We start from the raw sequence: 21,173 nt of genomic DNA, 5'->3' as shown, positions 1-21,173 counted from the left end.
TCCAGCAGCCTTTAAATACAGGATGTCACAGAAACATTTACATCCTGTTGGATTCATCTTCAGGCTATCTGTGGTTTACAGACCACATTTGTGTTTGTAGAAATGTGTGTATCTGGCATTGTGTACTATCATTTGTTCTGTTTGTGTCTGTCTTGTAAAACACATTGCAATCAATGTTCATTAAGTGCTATATTAAGTGCTATATAAATAACCTTCATTACTTTTATTATTATTATCAACTACACTGGATACTATTGTTAACAGGTTAAACCTTCATTGCACAACATGAGGCTAATGGCCTACAATCTACCGTTAAATATTACAAATACACAGAAAATTAGGATTTTCAACAAAACCTGTTTGTTGTCAAAACTAAGAACCAATCAGGTCTTTGATCTGTTGACAGCAACGGCGTCGGTGGAGAGCAACTGCGGCGTCTGTCTCTAAAAACTGCGGCTGCTTCGATCTTGTGAGGTTATCGTTGCCCGCGTGTGCATGACCTCAGACCAAGTCATGATCAAGTTGGCCACATATCTAACCGGCATGCATTGCCTTCCTGGAAGACCCACCCCTACTCTGCTTCTGATTGGCTCCTGACTGCTTTTAAAGTTAAAGTTACCCTAGCTATGATGCTAACTGGCTCATTAAACACTACAGGTCTGTGTGGAGTGACTTAGATTAATGGTGAATCGAAAATTTGCGCCAGCATTTTTGGGAAGCTAGCACCTGCGGGGGTGGATAGCTAGCCAGCCAGAGCCAGTAAGTCAGGCTTACAAACCCCGCTGTGAGCTTGCTGGAGCTCTCTCAAGAGATGCTCCACAAGACCGCCAGCAGTCCCCGCCGGCTTCCCTGAGGCTCTTTGGTGGAGGAGCAGAGCACAGTGGGGCTTGCTAGAGGCTAGGTCCTGTGGGATAAAGCCAGGGGGCTGTCCAGCCCAGTGAACACCCCACCTCAAACAGACCAAGACCAGGCTTAGGTGCTGTATTGCTGGGCCCTCTGGAGGGACGGAAGGCATGGTAGAACCAGAACCTGGACTGCATGGAGCAGACTGTCAGACACAGTAGCTTTTAGTAACACCACTTACTTACTTTAACCCAAATCAGTAGTGAAGTGCAGGTAATGCAGTTGAAACAAGAACTCTCAATATTATAAAAATGGTACCATTGTAAACCCTTCAAACAGACAAACCCATGTCCACCATCTTTTGGAGTTGGCATGGAGGACACAATGAGTGTCAATGGATGCTCTGTGTAATCCTGTCCATGTCCTTGTCAAACTTTGAACACTTTTAACCCCTCATCACCAGCAGTCACCTTTCTTTTCTCATGCTTTGCCTCATGAAATTGATGCCTTTGATTAAAGCTCGTAATCCTCCTGTTGTTCCAGGACTTTACCAAAGAACAAAATCCTGAACTGACACACATTTTGCCATTTTCTTCTGCACTCTAAACAATTTCACCGTAAAATAACGGTAATTTACTGGCAGCAGGGACACCAGTACTTTACTGTTTTTATACGGTGAAGCTACCGTAACTTACTTTTATGGTATCCTACCGTATACTGGATTACGGTATGTGATAGCAGCGCCGCCATTTGGAATGGTGTCTTCCTCACATATGCCACAGTGACTGTGGGCACATTGCCAAAGTGCAGTTAGGAAGGGTTTTATCCCAAGCGACGACAGATATGTTGACCAAACTAGTAATGGCATTTGTTAATGTAATAATAGTAGTGTAACCTTTGTTTATTTTGTTTAGGACAATTTAATGTATTTTTGTTTTGTCATGAAGAAATGGAGAAACATATACAGGAGATTGTTTTCACTTAAAGAAGTGTGAAATAAAATAGCTTGAGAAGACACTGAATCAAGAAGCAATATGTTTGCCTGTCTCATTTCCTGTTTTCTCAGGCATCTGTTACCAGGCTCTTTCAAGCTGGGACCTGTAACATTTACAAAGGGTGATACAACCCAATAGTTTTGCATTTAATTTCCAACAAATAAAATAATCGCAATAGACATTCAATACGTAATTGTTGCAGTTTAATACATATGTTCTCAAGACAAATAATAAAGGGACATTTGTATTACATTGTCACAAACAGGGCCGAACGGCCATGATAAAAAAGGAAGATGCATTCAATGAAGCAGTTTAACAATTATTTATTAGGTTTAAAGTAACATAAAAGACAAACATAAACTAACAGTGACATGTGAAGTCAGTCATTTCAGCAGTGTAAGTGAGTGGGTGCGTGTAAAGTGTATATGCAGTGTTGTATAAACAACATAACCAACCAAAACCAAAATGGGTATCTCCGGAAGGAGAGAGGGCCAACTGAGGATCCAGTTGGCCCTCCATGACGAAATAGGAGGTATACCACTGAACAACAGCACCACTTCAGGGATAGGTACCTATACTTTTCCAACGGCACACCGTTTCCTGAAGGCAGGTGCCGCTTGAAAGTTTATATTAGTGGTATATGCCCTTGAATCAGAGTGGTATACATATATATATATATATTATATATATATACATATACATATATACATTTACTACTTTTTATTAATTTTATTACTACTTATTACTACTTTATTAAAAAAAAGCATCTTGCAAATAGACATATCTCACGATTAGCTGTGTTTGTATTAGAACCAGATCCACATTTAAATATTTGCTTGTTTTAGTTTGAAATATACAACAGTGCTTTAAAGTTTTAAATGTGTCTCCCCGTATTTTATTTTTTTGTGTATCTTTTGACTACACACTTGCGACGCACATGACAAGTAGGCGTAGTTAATCTTCTGTGAAGTGGGATAGAGGCTTCAAAGTGCGTCCTGACTCCTCTCGGCCAGTCTGCTGCTCCTTCTCCAAACGGAGCAACGCTTCACTCGGGAAAAATGTCAGTTGTGTCCAAGAAGCTGTGGTGCGTCCACAAACAGCTGCTTGTCCTGCTCGTTCCTCTCCTGTTTCTGCCGCTCCTTTTCACTCTCCCGGAGAAGGTGAGTGGTTTTACGCTATTAGTTCACGTGAGTGTCTTTTCGTCATGGAAAATGAATTCAATTAATTACAGGCTCAGTGGTGGAAGACGTACTCAGACCCTCTGCAATACAAGTAGAAATACCACAGTCTAAGTAGCCTTTGTACTACTTAGGTAAAAGTACAGAAGTATTATCAGAAAATATCCTTTATGCAGATCGGATCCTTTCAAAGTTTTTTCTACTTTGTGTACCAAATTAGTACAGCATCATATCATAGCCTTAAAATAAGAAGCATATCATGTGTTTTTTTAATGCGTGTTAAATAGATGCTGTGGAGTAAAAAGTATAATAGTTCCCTCTGAAAGGTAGTGGAGTAGAAGTAGTCAATGAAGTAGCTTACAATGGAAATACTTAAATAGAGTACAAGTTTCTCAGTTGTAGCAATAAAAAAATAAATATGTCAAATATTATTTGCTAAACCAGCCGTTAAAGTAGTAATTTGCAGAAATGCCACAATGAACTGTACACTATTCTTCATGTACTTTATTTTACTGTAATCCATCACTTGTGAAACACAATTGTGTTGTTAACTTGCTTCCTTCTTTTTTTTCTCATCTCTGAATTTGGCTGAACATTAACAATCATGCGTTGCTTATCTTTTAGGAGGGAAAATGTCTTTATGTGGTGGTGCTGATGGCTATATTTTGGTGCACAGAGGCCCTTCCTCTGGCCATCACTGCGATGCTTCCGGTCTGCCTCTTCCCAACACTGGGAATTCTTCCATCCAAAAGAGTCTGCCCTCAGTATTTCCTCGAAACCAATTTTCTTTTCCTCAGCGGTCTTCTGATGGCGTCGTCCATCGAGGAGTGGGGCCTGCATCGCAGAATCGCCCTGAAGGTCCTCACTATCGTCGGCGTAAAACCAGCCTGGTGAGAAAATAATGAAATTCTATCATTTTTCTCATTTCCAACAAATCTCATGAAAAGTACAAAACCAGCAAGGAATTTACAAGTATAGCCAAATCCTGTTATATCTTATTCCTCTGTGCCATAGAGCTCAATTGTTCTAACTATTAAAAACACTTCAGTGAGCCACACAGTTGCACCACGAAACATGTTCTTTTATTATGATGAATATGGGCTCTGTAGTTTATTTCGAGTCGATCCAACATGCACCATCCTGCTGCTGACAATACTCACTATCACCCAATGTGTATTAATCCGCAGCTGAAAATAGTCCTCAACAAAAACACTATTTGTCCCTGTTTGAGCAATGTTTGCTATAAAAAGTGCAGTGTCCAGCTGTTTTAGGAAATCAAAAGATGTTAAAAAAGATAGGTGTGAATGTATGTCTTCAGTCTTTATGTGTTGGAGCCACAGACAGGGCAGGGAAGTCAAAATCTGTCGAGAAAGAGACAAATACATGGACGTTTTGTGGGATTTATTGACAAAATAATATCAATGTTATCCTGTATGTGAGAGTGCTTATTTCAAAAATAACATCTTCCAAGTCAGCAGCCATGATCGCGATTTAAATGACTGATTTGAGATTGAATTACTTTCCTAGGCTCATACTGGGAATGATGCTGACCACGTCCTCCCTGTCCATGTGGCTCAGCAACACCGCCACCACAGCCATGATGCTCCCTATCGCTAATGCCATCCTGGAGAGTCTGTTTGGAGACCTGGAGACCCTGAAAGAGAATTGCAAGTGCACAAAGGACCCCGAGGGTGATATAATAAATGGTACGTTGTATGTCGCTTACCTGACATGTGACTGTTTACTTAGAGCTGATCTAATCAATGTTGCTATTCTAACAATGGCTGGAACTACTACACATAATGTGAAAGGTATAGTGATTAGTGATGAGTTTCCCTCAGTACTACTGAGCATTTTATCTTTCAGCTGATCTCTTTGGTTTTCTGGCCCTGTTTTCACTCTCACCGCGATGATCAACCCAATGTGCAATATTTTGTTCAGGAGTTAGTGAAGACCAAAAACAGAGCTAAAAGAGAGTAAATATTCGCTGGTTGTGTAAATAACCAAATGTTTCCTACTGCCCCGAGGTGACAAAAAATATATTAAAAAATGATAATGCTAGTTTAATTAAAAGATGTCCAAAAGGTGACGTTACTAAAATGTGCAAAGAAGATGGCTGTATTGTTTTAAGCTTGTCTTTACGGTTCTTTAATATATAACTTAAGTTGTGAACTTTGTACAGTTTTTCCAATAGACTGAGTCCTAGAATACAAAGTTAGTCAATATTCAAGTGGTAAGTGATTAATGATGCAGGGTGAACTTAAAGTCATAAATATGAACAGTACAGAACATCATGCAGAGCTGAAGCTGAAGATTTGACTCATTTTTATACTGCAGGACAAAAACTCTTTGTTTCACTTTCTTTCAGGTCGGCCTAGTGTAAAGCTGCATTCACTGCCCTCAGTGCCCTCCGAAAACCAAATGCTGTCAAACGACGGGTGAGAAAAACACTCAGATCGTTTGACACAATCCGAAACCAGCAACTCTAATGATGTTTGAATGGTGTTTTTTAAAGGAAGCTCGACATTTTGGGAAAAATGGATATGTGCTTTCCTACCAAGAGTTAGGTGAGAAGATCAATAGTGCTCTCATAGCTGTATGGTAAATATGAAGCCACAGCGAGGAGGCTTAGCATCAAAGCTGCAAGCAGGGGCAAAATCTAAAAAAAACGAGCTATAACATGTTAATTATTGAGCTTTAGAGGTAGATGGATTATAGCTTTGGTCAGAGCAAGGCTAACTGTTTCCCCCTGTTCCCAGTCTTTATGCTAAGCTAAGCTAACCAGCTGCTGGCTTTAATTTCCATATTTATTGTAAAGACATGAGAGTGGTATCAATCTTCTCATCTTACTCTCGGCAAGAAAGCAAATATGCGTATTTCCTAAAGTCATGTTGAACTCTTTTGATGAAAATAACTTTCTCCAAACTCTGGGGGAGTTCATGTGCTTGTCCACAATTCATTTGAAGTAATTATGTCTCTTAAAACTTGAAAAAGGACGGATGGGACAGAGCAGAGCGACAAGAGTACGGCTGAGGAGATCCGATCGGAGTCGGAGTATCAACTGAAGGTGTGGAAAGGATTCTTGATCTGTATTCCTTATGCAGCGAGTATTGGAGGGACCGCCACACTGACCGGCACCACGCCCAACCTCATCCTGATTGGACAGCTGAAAAGGTAACTTCTTTATTTTGTACAGCATTTTATACAGTAAAAACTTCATTCTAAACAATGCTTTTCCAGCAGTTTGACAAAACTGTCTTTGTTTCACAGCTACTTTCCAGACTGCGAAGACATCAACTTTGGCTCTTGGTTTGCGTTCGCTTTCCCGCTCATGCTTGTTTTCCTGTTTTTGGGATGGATTTGGATCGCGTTTCTCCACGGGGGATTGAATGCACGGTAATGGGGTGTCAGACGTTTGCTTATTGCAGATTAAGAAGTTTTATCAAATAATTTTTAAATAATATTTGGACTGATATCCCATTTCGAGCCAACACATTAAAGGCAAAATGTCTCGATGGTTCTATGAGAGAAAATACTGTTTATTGTCAGAATGACCATGGTTTGTTCATCTTTGTAAATATCAAGTACAGTAATGTTCTCCTTGAAATATGTGTCACGTACTGTATTTGTTTTATTTTATGCAGGTTGTGCTTCACGAAACAGGACCGGAGAGCTCAGGCCGAGGCCAGAGCAAGGGCTCTTATAGAGGACGATTACAGAAAACTAGGGCCCATATGGTGAGGACTCGTGTATGTCTTCAAATCTCATGCAACACAGGATGAATGTGTGCATTCTTTTTTTAATTTTTTTATCACAGAGCCATTTTACTGACTTTAACTTCCCTTTCAGTTTTGCAGAGGGAGCTATCTCTTTCTTTTTTGTATTGTTTGCAGTTCTGCTGTTCACAAGAGATCCCAAATTCATCCCCGGCTGGTCTGTGTTTTTTACAAAAGGGTAAGAAAGGTGCACTTGATAAAAAAAATAAAAATAAAGTAGCTTATTTGTGATGACATAATTTCTTGTTTGGAAATTATCCGTTTCTATGTATGATAATGATCCCGTCCTCGTTGCCCTGCAGGTACGTCTCAGACGCAGTCACTGGTGTGATCATTGTGTCCATGTTGTTCTTCTTCCCGTCGCAGAAACCTTCTCTGAGCTGGTGGTTTGACCCTCAAGGTCAGTGAGCTTTTACTATACCCCTGTTAACGATGAATTAACCTAGTACTATATGCATATATGTATATATGTCATTTAAGTTATCGTAGAAATAAACATATTTGATTAGATTTGTGCCACACAATAAGGGCTGTAAAAAGGAACAAAGTGAGAATATCATTTATCAAAGAGATAACAAATTGAAGCAACCAGTTAGCGGCTTGTGGCGAGTCAGCAGTTAATATTGATGAACAAATATTTGTTCATATATCTTCCAGCGCAACTGTTGCAAATACTGCAAATATGTCAAGGAATGTTAATAATGTAGATTAGAGAGTCTGAGAACATTTCCCGTCTGAAGCTGAAACTGTAGTTTCTCTGTTTCTGTGATTACAATAATCTCTCAGAACTATGTTGTCACACTTTGGGGTTTTTGTTTGTGTGTTGTGTGCGAGTACAGTATGTACGCATCCGCTCTGTGTGCGCTGCAGACACGTGTGAGTGTGCGTGTGTGTGTGCGATTGTGTATAGTATGTTCAGCTGGTCAAATAAACTGCTGGACGCAAGAGGAAAAAAAAAAAAAAATAAGCAAATCATGGGGCTCATTTGTTCGTCTCAATAGGTCAAGAATACAACTATATTTTCAACCAGTATGGAACATTTTTCATTATCTCACCAAAATATATGAATAAAAACCCATGTATGGGATACAGTACAGAAATAGTAACAACAACGTCAAAATTGTCAGCAATGTATAAAACATAAAATAAAACACTCTGGATTTGTGGCTTAATCTTTTAATTTAAGATGCTTATTCTGTTGAATGTTTTAAACATGAATATGCTATTGATTAAGTATGTACAGGAAGTAACTTGTGCAGATTTGACCAACTAAATACTGAATCTCATATCGAATCCGCAGACACCAGTGATGTCATATACATGAACAATGTGCATATAAATATATATGGACATATTTCATTATAAATAACATCAAAATCTTGTATTGATGGCTCATGGCTTGTTTCCCTCCATATTTTTCCTCAGCATCAAACACTCCTTATGTACCTCTCCTATCATGGAAGAAAGCTCAGGAGTCTGTTCCCTGGAATATCATTCTGTTGCTCGGGGGCGGCTTCGCTATGGCTAAAGGTTGTGAGGTAAACGTGTTGTTACAACCGCATTCCAATTGAACATCCCTACAACACCCCACATAGTTCCACACATTCCCACGTGAAGCTGTCCAGTACAACCACAGTTGGGGTTAAGGGCTTTGCTCAAGGGCACCTCAGTGAAGGAGGGGCATGCGCTGGTTTTCACTTTCCCCATCCAGATTTATCCTGGTGGTTCGGGGGATTGGACCGCTCTAACCTTTAATGTATACCTGTATGTATGTAAATATATAAATACTGGTGCTATTTCCCTATTCACATCTAACTCTAGACAAGAAAGTGAATAAGTATACCAAAAAGTGGAACTAATCCTTTAATAGTTTAGTTTCCTTCCTGCTGAATGCAGGATTAGTGACTCTAAACTGTAAAAGTTTACTTGTCATAAGTCTGTGTAATAAATGTATCTCTCCTCTGTCCTGTTTGCTCTGTGCTGCTCTGCTCTGCTCGGTTCTGTTCTCCACTTTGCTTTATTATGTTGAGATTTGATCTTTGACCTTTGACCCCAATCTTGTGGCATTTGGCAGGAATCTGGACTCGCCACATGGATCGGGGGCCACCTCCAGCCTTTGGCCGAGGTCCCTCCTGCTGCAGCTGTGATGTTGATCACTGCTTTCCTGGCCTGCTTCACTGAGTTCGCCAGCAACACTGCCACAGTTATCATATTTTTACCCGTCATTGCTGAACTGGTAAGAGAACTTAAAGACATATTGTGGGTGAGGCTCTCTTTTAGCTGTGTGTCTCTGTTGATGATTAAGATGACAGTCAGGTAGATGAACTGGCAGACTCAGTTACAAGACACGCTGTGGAAAATCGTAAACTTGACAGGGAACGGGATTTGTTTCTGACCTTGTACTTTATGTTAGTCAAAGGCTTAGCAGAGTTGTAAAATGTTCTTATGTTTGCAGCCTGTTGGACATTAACTGCTGTTGTCAGTAATCATTATCTGGAGGATTTTGTACTTTGCAGCGGTGCCTATACTGCAAACTACGCACTCAGAGAATTGTTTACAGGATGTATAGGAGGCTTAGTGACTGAGTTATCATATAAATGAAAAACGTATCGGACCATGACGACCCAGTACTATACTTGAAAGTTCACCCATATTACTAACCTCTAGCGATATGTAGCCATGCACATGCTTTTGGTTTAATTTTCCCAGGTGTTGAGATTGTAATATTTTTAACAGTTTTCATTGGAAATATTTTTTTTTTACCAAATAAATGAAAACTATTGACAGTGTGTTTTGCAGATTATCCAAATTTACTGGGACACTGATTTTGTTAGATACTGAGATGTTGCCTTTAATTGGTCTGAATGTAATTTTTCAATCTGGAAACAAAACATAATTCCCGTCCATTCTACTGTGCGGGAGTCAAACATTTCAGAAATGGATACCTCAACACAAATTAAACCCAAACTACCTGCATAGCCCTAAAGGTGAGTGAGAATTTGGGTGAAGTGAACATTAATTCCCTCATTTAGCTGTGCACTTAGATTAAACTGTGTTTTTATAAAAGCTGGCAATGGGGCTTTAGGTACAGTCTGAAATTCATTTTGAATGGATTGCCATTAAATGTTGTACAAACATTCATGGCCCACAGAGGATAAAGTCGAATGACCAAAGTAATTCCTGTAACCTACAGAGCCGCTAGCGTGGCATTAGACTGCTAGTCCTATTTCACGTCAGACACAAGGCAGTTTCTCTATGGCCTCACCATTTTACATCAAATAGAAGAATCAAGACGTTGTGTGTGTCATTTTCTTCTCAGCTGTGGCCGACATATTTGGTATCTTTGGACACCATCAGATCTTGTTTTGAATACAATGCTTTGTTGGGTTTAACCAATGTTTTCCCATATGAAATAAGTTTGCAATAATGGCGCCAGCGAAAGTCTGAATGAAATGATTAACATCCTACCTTTAAAAACGTGCTGGATTTGTCTTTGTCTCTGCAGGCTATTCACGTCTCCGTGAATCCTCTGTACTTCATGATACCTGCAACAATAGGATGTTCATATGCCTTCATGCTGCCAGTCTCCACACCACCCAACTCCATCGCCTTTGCATCAGGACATCTCATGGTCAAAGACATGGTAAGATCCTCGCACCAGACACGTAATGTTCCTTTTATCCCCTACCTTCATGTTTTCTGCTCCTGTCTTCTCAGGTGAAAACTGGCATTGTGATGAACATCCTGGGCATCCTCTCTGTCTCTCTGGCCATGAACACGTGGGGCGTTGCCATGTTTGACTTGAACACATATCCAGAATGGGCACACTCCATTAACACGTCTGCTCTCGTTACTGATGTGCACCTATTACCTGTCCTGTCACTCAATGCTACGCTCTGATTACACACCCAAAGAGTATCCGACGATTGTACAAAGATTTAACACTAAACGGGGACAAATGTCTGTCTGTAGACGTCTGGGAGCTTCAGCTGTTACCTGTTATGACGCATTTAATAAGTTTGTGACACTCAAGTGTCAGGAATTCCTGCTGTGAACTGTTATTTTTTTGGCACACTCCAAGTTTTAACATAAGAATGGTGCAACGAGATAAAAACAAGCAACAATATTTCTCTGCCTTCCTAAAATTGGACAGGAGAGACATTTAACCTCAACAACAGCGACAGCCGGAGCTCTGAAGAGAAACACCAGTCAGACTGCTGAGTGTGCTGTTGGTATTGATGCTCACCTCTGCTGGAAGAATGAGAGATACCTCTGTGAATAATTATTTTTAAATATATATTTGATATAAATATATTATTATATTTTGACTTTTGGTTAGAATCCCTGAGAGATCATGTTACTCGTTTATGTATTATATGGCACATGTTTAAATCCACAGCACATAAACAATATTTTCAAAAACCTTTCTACATTAATGAATCCGAATAATGAATTTTGTTATAGAGTGATTTGCATTAATATAACTGCTGTTACAAATAAACTGTCTGTATTTTGATGATATAAAAGAAAATGAATGAAATACTGCTAATTTAGTTGCATGTGGTCTATGCATTTGGCTGTGAGGAGAGCATTAAGGTTCATTATGAGAAGGACTTTGCTTTCAGAATATTTGCAACAGCTGAATTCTGCTTTAGTTTTGATACAAAATGTAACCCTCAATCCTCAGGTTTTGATGATCTATAGCTGTACTGCTGCAGGTTTAGCACCTATTTTAACACATTTTCACTTCCGTGCACACAGAGAGAGCACACCGTTGTAAATTACTTACAATGTTTGTTTGGTGTCATAACCAACAACAATGTTTAACTTGTGCATGGCTGGTTAATTTGTGCAAAACTCTGAAATACTCAACCAAAAGCCACAGACCAAGACAGGATGTACCCAACTGTATATTTAAAATCTGTGTGTGTGTTGAGGAGAGAGATAGTGGGAGGCTCTAATAAAGTTTCTCTGCCTTCACTAGTGGAGGTGCACAGCTATGCAGTGAGCTCAACACACTTGTAATAAAGACTGAAGAGAACAGTTCGCCTTTGAAATGTTTACTGGAAGCAAATGTGAAATTGCAAAAACAGTGTTGGGCAAAAGATGAAATAATTGTGACATAAGAGCTAAACCAAAGGTATTGTAAAATGAATAAGTTCAGTAGCAAGCAAACACATAGATAACTGTGATATTAGAATAATTGTCCCTCATGTCAGGAACAAACACAGGATGTACAACACAGTAATTCAAATAGTTCACATTCTCACTCCAACTCGTCAAATACTGACGCTTGGTCAGTGCTCCTTGGCATCGGAGATCGACGCACTAGGTACCTGTTATATATCAAGGTGTGTGTCAACATGCATGTGTCCTTTCAAAGTAAACTTCTGTCTTCACAGGAAGTTAGTATTAGGCAACAAAACTACAGTAGCAAAAGACTCATCGTGCATCGACACTTACAACTCATGTGACTTAATGACTCAAGTGACAAAATGTCAGCGTTTACTTTTAGTTTTGCATGGGACACAAACAATGGTCATCTGGCCCTAAGTAGACTCTCGTGCACTTTATTCTACGTCACATGACATAACTGTCCACTAATGTTGTGGGAGGATTTAAATTGGAGTTAGTTGAAAGCCGGGTGCCTCCTCGTGTCTATCTCCGATGCTGAGGGGCGCTGACCAACCTTTGCTTTTTAAAAGTTAGGAGTGAGAGTTGAGTCCACAAGAGTAGAAGTAAAATGTGTAGAGACCCCAACAGTAATTTATCAGTTTCTTAGAATGCAGTGTTAGCAACACATCAGCTCCAGACAGCTAGCTAGGTTAGCAGCAAGGTTGTAGGTTGTAGGATATGGAGCCAAATCCAGGCTAATAGTTGTAATCATTTGAAAAAAAAATTGAAACTGAAAGTTCAAATTTTGGTCTTGAACTTTGAAAAATACAACAATGTATTCAAACGAAACATAAGTGAAGGAAAGGTTTATGGAGGTTAAATATAACTTTGATCTAGTTCATAGCTCCATAGTAGGTTTTGTAGGTTGTCAGTATTTATCACAGATTTGACAAAGTGGCGGTTGTAACATTAAACTGCCATGGTTGCTCCTATCAACAGAATGTCAGTTAATCCGAGGATAGAACTCTATCAACCTACCAACTGCTGGTAGGCGGCAGAACAAATGTTAATTACTGGCCCTACTTTTTTTTATTGATTTCTGTCCTGTTAGAATAAGAAAATATGACGCAACACTTCTTTTATTAAGTTAATTACTTCGGTGGAAGATGTGTATCAGTCAAAAGGTTTATACTTGTGTAACTGAGAAAGTGTAAAGGCCTGCAGCATGCAACCGGAAACAGTTTAGTAATGCGACAGACACAAGCCAAGCAGGTTAACTATGTGTGATCACACTTACATCAGCATAACACAGTGTGTGAGCGGACTGAAACTAACATACAAATTGCAACACATTCTGAGAAGGTGACCTGTGTCACATTGCGTGCGTGTGATTGTATCATGCCTCTCCATATGATTTTGTGTCATTTATGGTTTATATTTCCCACGTGGGAACTTGTAGGCGACCCACAAATACCAACATGACAGTGACTGTTCAGAGAAGTTCCTCTTTTAATCCTCATAATCTGACAACACTTCCCAATCCTGCTTTTCCTTCAACTCATATTGTCACATCAGTCGTGAGAATGAAGTTTATTTCAGAGAATGTTATTATTCCTGTCAGGTAAGAATCATTATTGATCTTTAATTTAGCCTTTTTCTTCTATCTATCTATCTATCTATCTATCTATCTATCTATCTATCTATCTATCTATCTATCTATCTATCTATCTATCTATCTATCTATCATTAGGCTAGTCCTATATTGGCTATATAGTAAGTTGTTAATGTAGATCATGTTTCTTTACTCTTAAATTTAACAGTTTGAGGCCTGCATCATTGATAATTGCAGTATTTTTTCTGTAAAATTACACAACTGTAATTTTTAAATGTCTCATTCAAATTACTCTTTATTTTACAGCACTGTTAGAGTAATCAATTGCATATGCAAAGTGATATTTTGCAGAATTCATACTCCTGTACAGATTTGTGATATTGGGCTATATTAAAAAAAATTATTTGACATTTTGGAAAATAAGTTTGCTTTCTTGACAAGAGTCACATGAGAAACATGTCAATATGTGGTTTTAAAGGGAAGACACTGCACAGAAGAAATGAGCAGATCGTTTTTAAATTTTTTTTTATAAATAAATACTTAATCCTGATACACGGAACTACAAATTATTTTTTTACATTTCTGTTCTGGACAGATTAAACAAGCATACAGTGTGTTAATTAGTTAATATTTAGAGTTGTTGTGAGCAGGGATTTTTTCTGCTTTGGAGACAGCCAGGCTGTTTCCCCCTGAGCTTAGTCTTTGTGCTAGGCTAGGCTAATCACCTGTAGCTTCAAACTTAAGGTAATAGTGTAACATCTTGGGAGTTTTGCTCATCTGCTTTCATGCCTAGAGTTTAATGAGAAAACCAATCACACTCTTCTGTCTGTCCGGTCAATATGAAGCTGAAGCCAGCAGCCGGTTAGCTTTAGCTGTAGTCAGAAAAACACCTCTAAAGTAATTAACAAGTTTTATCTCCTTTGTTTAATCAGTAAAAAAAAAAAGAAATGCAGATTTTTATTCATTTTTTACATCTGGACAGAACCAGGCTAACTGTTTCCCCTGTTTCCAGTCTTTATGCTAAGCTAAGCTAACAGTCTGCTGTTTCTCATCTAACTCTCTGCAAGAAAGCAAATATTTCCCAAAACTATTCCTCAGCTTTGTTCAGGTTGTGTTTTCTTTCCTCAGAAACAGAACCGGATCTTTCAGACAGGCTTTAAAATCTGTCCTGCTTTATCTATGGGATGTTTACTCTGCACCTGCACCTGCCGGCAGAGACGTCGCGACTCTACTGTCTCTCTGTCTCACACTCACCGTTGTCACTGGCGGCCTGCTTCATCACTGGCTGTCAAAAACTCTGAAATACAGCCATGAAGCGTCCATTCAGACCGCCTGCATCTACAGCGTGGCCATGTTTCTGGTCTCGTTCCTGTGTCACCCCCTGCGCTGTGTGCTGACCATGACTCTGCCCACCGTCTGCACCAAACAGGGACGCAAACTCCTCATCACAGCCTCTGTCATGATTCTAGTTTTGAACGTCGTCCCCAATATCACGGTGAACGTAGGGGTGGTCGCTCACATCTTAAAGTGCACCGCTGAGGGATTCACAAAGACTTTGTTAAACTCATCTGAACTGTTGAATAACGCAAAGCGAGACCTCGTAGAGGAAGCCATCAAAGTGAAGAGGGAAGACTTGAGCATCGTCACCAACTTGAGGAAGTTGGATCATTTCACCCATGTGGATGTGTCAGAAGTCAAAAGCAGGTTTACTAAGATGATTGCGCAGATAGAGGTCAACTTCTCACATGCCAGGAACCTGCTAAAAGAATACAAACTGCTGTCGAACAGGATCCTCGCTGCCGTTTTTGTGGCTATACTAATCTTTGAGTCTGCCCGCTACTTAAAATCGTATCTGGCATCAGTTAAGTTTGATAATGGCTACATCTCCAGAGGGCCCCTGCAAAGAGAGAAAAATGAAACGTATCCCACAAGCTGCAAAATAACAAGTCAGGAATGTACCTCCTGTTTCGTATCCCTGGTTGTGGTAACATTATATTTCATTGCAATAACTTTAATAGTAGCTTTGGATTATGCTGTGTATCACATAGTTCAGGCGATCGTGCCGTGGATAGTGGATTTTCCACCGACATCTGCCAGCATAAGTGTCAATTATAAGGTAAGACATCACTGCAGCTCTTTTTATTGTTCCTGCAGTATTTGCTTCCTGACTTTTTCAAGTATTTGCTCTTTTTTATCTCCTGATAGGTTCAGTGGTTCCCCCCTGCCTTCTGTATCATCCCACAATCCTGTGTCACACGGGAGCTCACAAACTTCCACAGGGATTACAAGTGGACCTTCAACCCCGAGCCATCGCTCTGTGAGGCGACGACTTCAGCTCCGAACCTGGGAGTCACACTCCTGCTGGGATGTCTTTGGGCGATGAGCTACTCGCTAGTGTTCCTCGAGGTTTACGCCAGACGGCTGCGTAGGAGAATCTCTGCATCCTTTTTCAGAGAGCAACAAGAGAAGAGGAAAATGGCGTACTTGATGAAGAAAGTACAAGTGAAGGAGAGTAGAACAAAGCAGATGGAGACCATTTCTGTTTGAGGTTGGCTGTGGGTGAACGTTTACTGGACAATGCAGCTCTGTCCAGATTTATTTGAGGATGATTTCAGCCATGCTGGGATAGCAATGTTGGTGTGTGTTGGTCCACTTTCATATTTCAACAATTATTTGAGGTCTTGCCATGACGGTTCCAGACCATTTAAAATGTGGAGGCCAGGCTGGGGCCACATGCGATTTTAGGGATACCAAAAATATTAAGCACAACTATTATATCAGGAGGTACACTAGTCGTCCACTAAGCGGGAAGTCGACAGTTCGATCCCTGGCCCTTGCAATCTACATGTTGAAGTTTCCTTAGGCAAGATACTGAACCCCAAATTGTCAGTGAGCGTGCTATGAATGTTTAGCGGTCCTGAGGAACAGGTGGCACTTTGTATGATAACCTCTGCCACCACGGTATGAACTAAAACTAGAAAAGCTCAAAATAATGCAGTCCATTAAACACCCCAATAGGTTTGGTTCTCCACATTATGCAATAATTAGGGGTCCGGAGGGGGATCCAGCCTTAGTATTACGGGGGAACTGTAGCAGTCGGACGTTAGCATTTGCCTCAAAGCACTGTTGTGCCTAAATACAGCCTCACAGAGCTGTCTTCTGACCGACAGTTTGTGGAAGAAGACTCGTCTTCTTACCTACAGTGCAGTTTCGCTTTCAGTTCTTTAGCACATCAATTGCTGCTCTTCCTGTGTCTGTTCTTGCTGAATAGAAACTGAAGATAGAGCATCCTGTGAAACAACACCTTTTCCTGTCCAGGCGTGCCTCCACTTGACAGACTAAAACCTGATGTGCCACCTCATCTGCTCAATTTGCATCCATCTTGTTTGTCTAACAGGTTGTTGTTGTATTTTACATGAATGTCACAGAGCTGATGTTTCACTGTATATTTTTCTCTGTATGTGTGTGTGTAGTATCATTTATCTTCTTGTGTGGTTCAGTATAAATCTGTTATTTCTTTTGTTTACCCCTCAGTCCCACTAGATGCCACTATGGTGCTTTGGACAGCTGAGGATAGAGAATAATACGTACCTCCTGAAATGAACAGCAATATATTGGATCTTACAGTTGTTATGAATATTTTATTGGCTGAGATGACTTTAATAGATGAAATGAATCTGTTTCATGTGCACATCGAATAATTCACCAGCCTATTTTAATCAGTGTGCCCTTTCAAAAAAATCTCTTCCTTTCTCTGAAAACGTTTTGCATTTTTATCAGCACACCCCTGCTTAAAACTCCCACGAGCCCTCAGGAGTTTATTTTAAGATACAATCCCAGAATAATAATAGAATACCTCTTTATCATCTATTTTTAATTCTGACTTTGTGTCCACTCTCAAAATCCAGCAGTTCGTGTAAAGATGACACACAGAAATGATAAACTATTCATGTATTTTCCATCAGAGGTTTGCTTTGTGTGTGTGACATCGCTGGGCTTATTGCTGATGGAAATGCAGTGAAGTGAATGATCAATTATTTAAAAAATGTAAATAAAATGTAGCTCCTTTAGTAGCTTTAAGGTTTGAAAAAATAACTTTTTTTGCACTGACATTATCACTTTTCTGTATCAACTTGTTGTTGTTTACACTTAGTGAAATGTTAAACCACACATATTCAAGATATCTTTCATTTTATTGACATTACCCGAAAATCAAGACTGGCATGTTTGCTCTGGAAACGGTGGGATCTCAACTGGAACTTCAAATAAATGTCTGTGGGTTTGAACACATTTTGGATGCAGAGCATGACGTCGAGCACACTAATCACAACATTTGTTCAGACACAGTATAGGATCTACTTATTAGCATTCAGCAGTTCAATCAAACAATTACCTGGACAGAAACTGCTCTGCGGGATTTTTGCTTCCTCTGTGAAGCTGTTATCTATTCATTAGAGGAAGCCTGGACTGACTCTTTGAAATTATGAAAATGCAAGCATCTGTCATACATTAGCATTCATACTTTCAGTCCTGTCCGCAGTAAAAGGTTTAGAGAGCTTTCCGGGCTCAGAGTGGTTTATAACAATCTGTTTTCATAGCTTTGAGAAAGATGTTGAGGACGATCTTTTTCTTCTGTTACTTAATGTTTACAGCTATTGGGAGCAGGTTTTTTAACAGTATCAGAATCTACCACACAAGTAGAGTGCCAGGAGCTGGAAAAGCCTCAGAGGTATAACAACGCTCTTAATCTTATGATGTGGGTTCCTTTTTGTCCCTAAAGATACTTTCTTACCCGTGAATCTGTGCAAAACCATGTCCTTTTCCTTTTTACAGAAGATGAAATGTTAACTAAATGATGTCTCCTTGTGGCACAAGAAAAGCTCTACTTCGTAATTAGTGCCATTTCAATTGAATGCCCAATCACTGCAGGGGATGGTGTGTTGAATTACAGGATACTGATGGTGAAGCCAGTGATGGAAATTAACTAGGTACATGTACTCAAGTACTGTACTTAGGTAGAATATTTCCCCTCTGAAAAGTAGTGGAGTAGAAGTAGAAGCATAAAACAGACAAGTAGTTTGAGGGCCTGAGTAAAAGCACTAACAGTGACACAAATTAATTTTCCGTCTTTTCTGTTTGCAGAAAGTGTGGAAATATGAATACTGTTAACGTTATCTAGGTAAGTGTTTTGTCAGGTCGTCTTTAACAGCTCAAAAACACTCAACCTTATCACCTTCATACTTCATGACCTTTTCCTGAGAATTGCTGATAAACATGCTTTTCAGAAAGCGACTCGTTACTACCCCTGTTGGCGGTTTTTAAAGCCCCCAACTGTAAAACACAACTAAAAGAATAATATACGGCATTCAGAGCATTAATAAAGCAGCAAACGACTATATGTAAAGAGATAGAGGTGTGAGGAAAAGGCTCAGCCCCCAATAGAAAATGCAACAAGACAGAATATGTATATTTTTAGAGAACATTATCCTTATAAATTCAGAGTAGTCCAAATGTAAAGTAAAAAATTCAAAACACAGGACTTAAATCTGCTTTAATTTCGCGTTCGACCTGACTACATTGAAAACAGTTAAATCTAAGTTATCAATGCAGTTAACACATGAGTAAACAAGCCTAGATTTTCTATTATGACTATAATGTTTGCTTTTCATCTACAAACCAAACACTTCAAAACAAGATTGTATTTGTAACTGAACTGAAAATTAACTTGTGAGGATGCAAAGCAAAAAAAATGGATGACAAATTAAATATTTTTGTGAATAGAAAAGGATTTTCTTCTTTGTCTCAACTCACAGAACAAACGAGGGGTCCTTCCTTCGCTGCTGTCAGTCCTCTAAGACGCAACAGGTTTCTTGAAAAAAACACAACACCCATGATCCATTTGTCTTCTCAAAAGAGGACTGAAGAAAACCAAATCAATTCAGTGAGGAGGTTTTGCATGAAGTATCGGCACAGGTCGACCTCTGTTTCCTGAGTAGACCCTCGGGATGAATGAGCATTTAAAATTACATTCGTGGCCACACTCTGGCCCTGGCAAAAAATGATATTATAGCGTTACACTCACATTATTTGATGAAATAACAAATATAAATTCAAGGGATATCAGGTGATTGAATTCAGATTGTAAGTCTTGCTGGAGTGAAACTAAAGAAACCATTATCAGCTACAGGCTGAAAAGGACACAATCCATCAGTAGGTCTGAATGAGGAACATGTTTAGTTTGAAATCACTATTGTTGGCAAAAAATAAATCTACTTAGCAAACAACATACCAATTGCTAGTGCAAGTTACCAACATAAAATACACAATGTACTCATAAGTTCATGGGATGTTACCTGAAGCATGGGGGGAACCTGGGATGGATGAGGAACGGTGGGGAAAGTCTGCAATAGTCCAACACCGTCATCTGACTGGTGGGAATAGAAGGAAGCTGTAGCAGGTGGGAAACATCTCCTAGTTCCTCTGTTCTTTCCGTAATTGCAGGGTTTATGGTTTCAGCCTTGGCCTCAGTGGTTGACATAACGTGACAAGTTGGAATTGATTTTTAAGTTGGTGGCTGTGTGCAAGGCAGTGTGTTGCAGTGTGGATGTAATGGTGTGTGATGTGAAAGAAAGGGAGGGGTGCACTGGTAAAAAAAAAAAAGGATGGAGAGCGAGAGAGGGAGGGACGACTCGAATGACTCCGGAGAAGGAATATGCATTAATTTGTGTTTCTGAGGTGATTGTACCTGAGTCCTGCTACCACGCCAGAGTGAGAGCTGCCTTTTACAAATCATGGTAAGCTCCTCATTCTTTTCTCTTAAAAATATTTGCTATATATCAGTTTACAGTTTATTTTCTTAACCTGAATCAACTGTGAATGAAAGAAATGTACTTTTGCTTTTCGGGATATAAAGGGCAATGTTATGTATTTTTATCTTTTTGCTGAGGGCAGTCTGACTTTTCTGGGAGAGCAGGGGGCGATCTTTTATTAAAGAAAAAGGATCAAATAGTTAAACATTATGGCTTTTGGTCATTAAGGTGCACTTTATCATTCAGACAACCAGGGCTTAACTTTATCTTCACAGTCAACTAGCTAATAGGACTAATCACTTGTGAGAAACACAGAAAACATCTTTGTGGATGTTGGTGATTAAATGTCATATCTACCAGCAGCTAACCCCCCTGGCGTTGCAACATGGTGGACTCTGAAGAGACTCTGCACCCTCTGTGGATATGAAGGGCTCATTCTAAGCTAGTTTTAGGTGATTATACACACAACATAGTTATGAATATATTATATTACACATCCCTCGAAATACTACACACTGTCCCTTAAATATATATAAAACCTGCAATAGCTGATTTCAACACAACTTTGACATATATTCTTTTGAGTTGATTTAATACGTTTGTTAGCAAAGAGTTGCATATTTAAATATCCAGCAGTTACGGAGCAATTGTCGTAAATGTGTCCACCTGATGAATGTAAGTCCAATTTTCACTCTCTTTTAGCTCTGTTTTGGTCTCTACCGACTCCTGAGGGAAATATCTGGGCCTTTAGCAGCTAAATGCTCCACTATTTTCCCCAGCTAGTCTTTAACTGTGTGTTTCCGTTGTCTGGTGCTGAGCAGAGTAAAGTGAGTTTTTAGGATCTT

The 21,173-nt window shown here is 39.6% G+C and overlaps 2 protein-coding genes across 2 annotated transcripts; both read left to right on the top strand.

Moving 5' to 3' along the window:
- Window positions 1-2,899: 2,899 nt before the first annotated feature.
- slc13a3 (solute carrier family 13 member 3) lies at window positions 2,900-10,692 on the top strand. The gene is made up of 13 exons (XM_076091895.1): window positions 2,900-2,998; window positions 3,641-3,906; window positions 4,544-4,722; window positions 5,385-5,454; window positions 6,011-6,190; window positions 6,287-6,412; window positions 6,661-6,753; window positions 6,866-6,970; window positions 7,095-7,192; window positions 8,218-8,330; window positions 8,867-9,028; window positions 10,298-10,435; window positions 10,510-10,692. The coding sequence occupies exons 2-13, from the start codon at window positions 3,671-3,673 to the stop codon at window positions 10,690-10,692; spliced, it is 1,683 nt and encodes a 560-aa protein (XP_075948010.1). The 5' UTR covers window positions 2,900-2,998; window positions 3,641-3,670.
- A 2,798-nt stretch (window positions 10,693-13,490) lies between these two features.
- Window positions 13,491-16,066, top strand: ocstamp (osteoclast stimulatory transmembrane protein). Its single transcript, XM_076102645.1, has 3 exons — window positions 13,491-13,528; window positions 14,648-15,635; window positions 15,725-16,066. The coding sequence occupies exons 1-3, from the start codon at window positions 13,491-13,493 to the stop codon at window positions 16,064-16,066; spliced, it is 1,368 nt and encodes a 455-aa protein (XP_075958760.1).
- Window positions 16,067-21,173: the final 5,107 nt, after the last annotated feature.

Source organism: Anarhichas minor, unplaced genomic scaffold, assembly GCF_050575085.1.
Source record: "Anarhichas minor isolate MPS153535 unplaced genomic scaffold, ASM5057508v1 ptg000003l, whole genome shotgun sequence".
NCBI classification, from domain to species: Eukaryota; Metazoa; Chordata; class Actinopteri; order Perciformes; family Anarhichadidae; genus Anarhichas; species Anarhichas minor.
The sequence above is the reverse complement of the archived record's forward strand: the minus strand, read 5'-3'. Positions and strand labels throughout refer to the sequence as shown.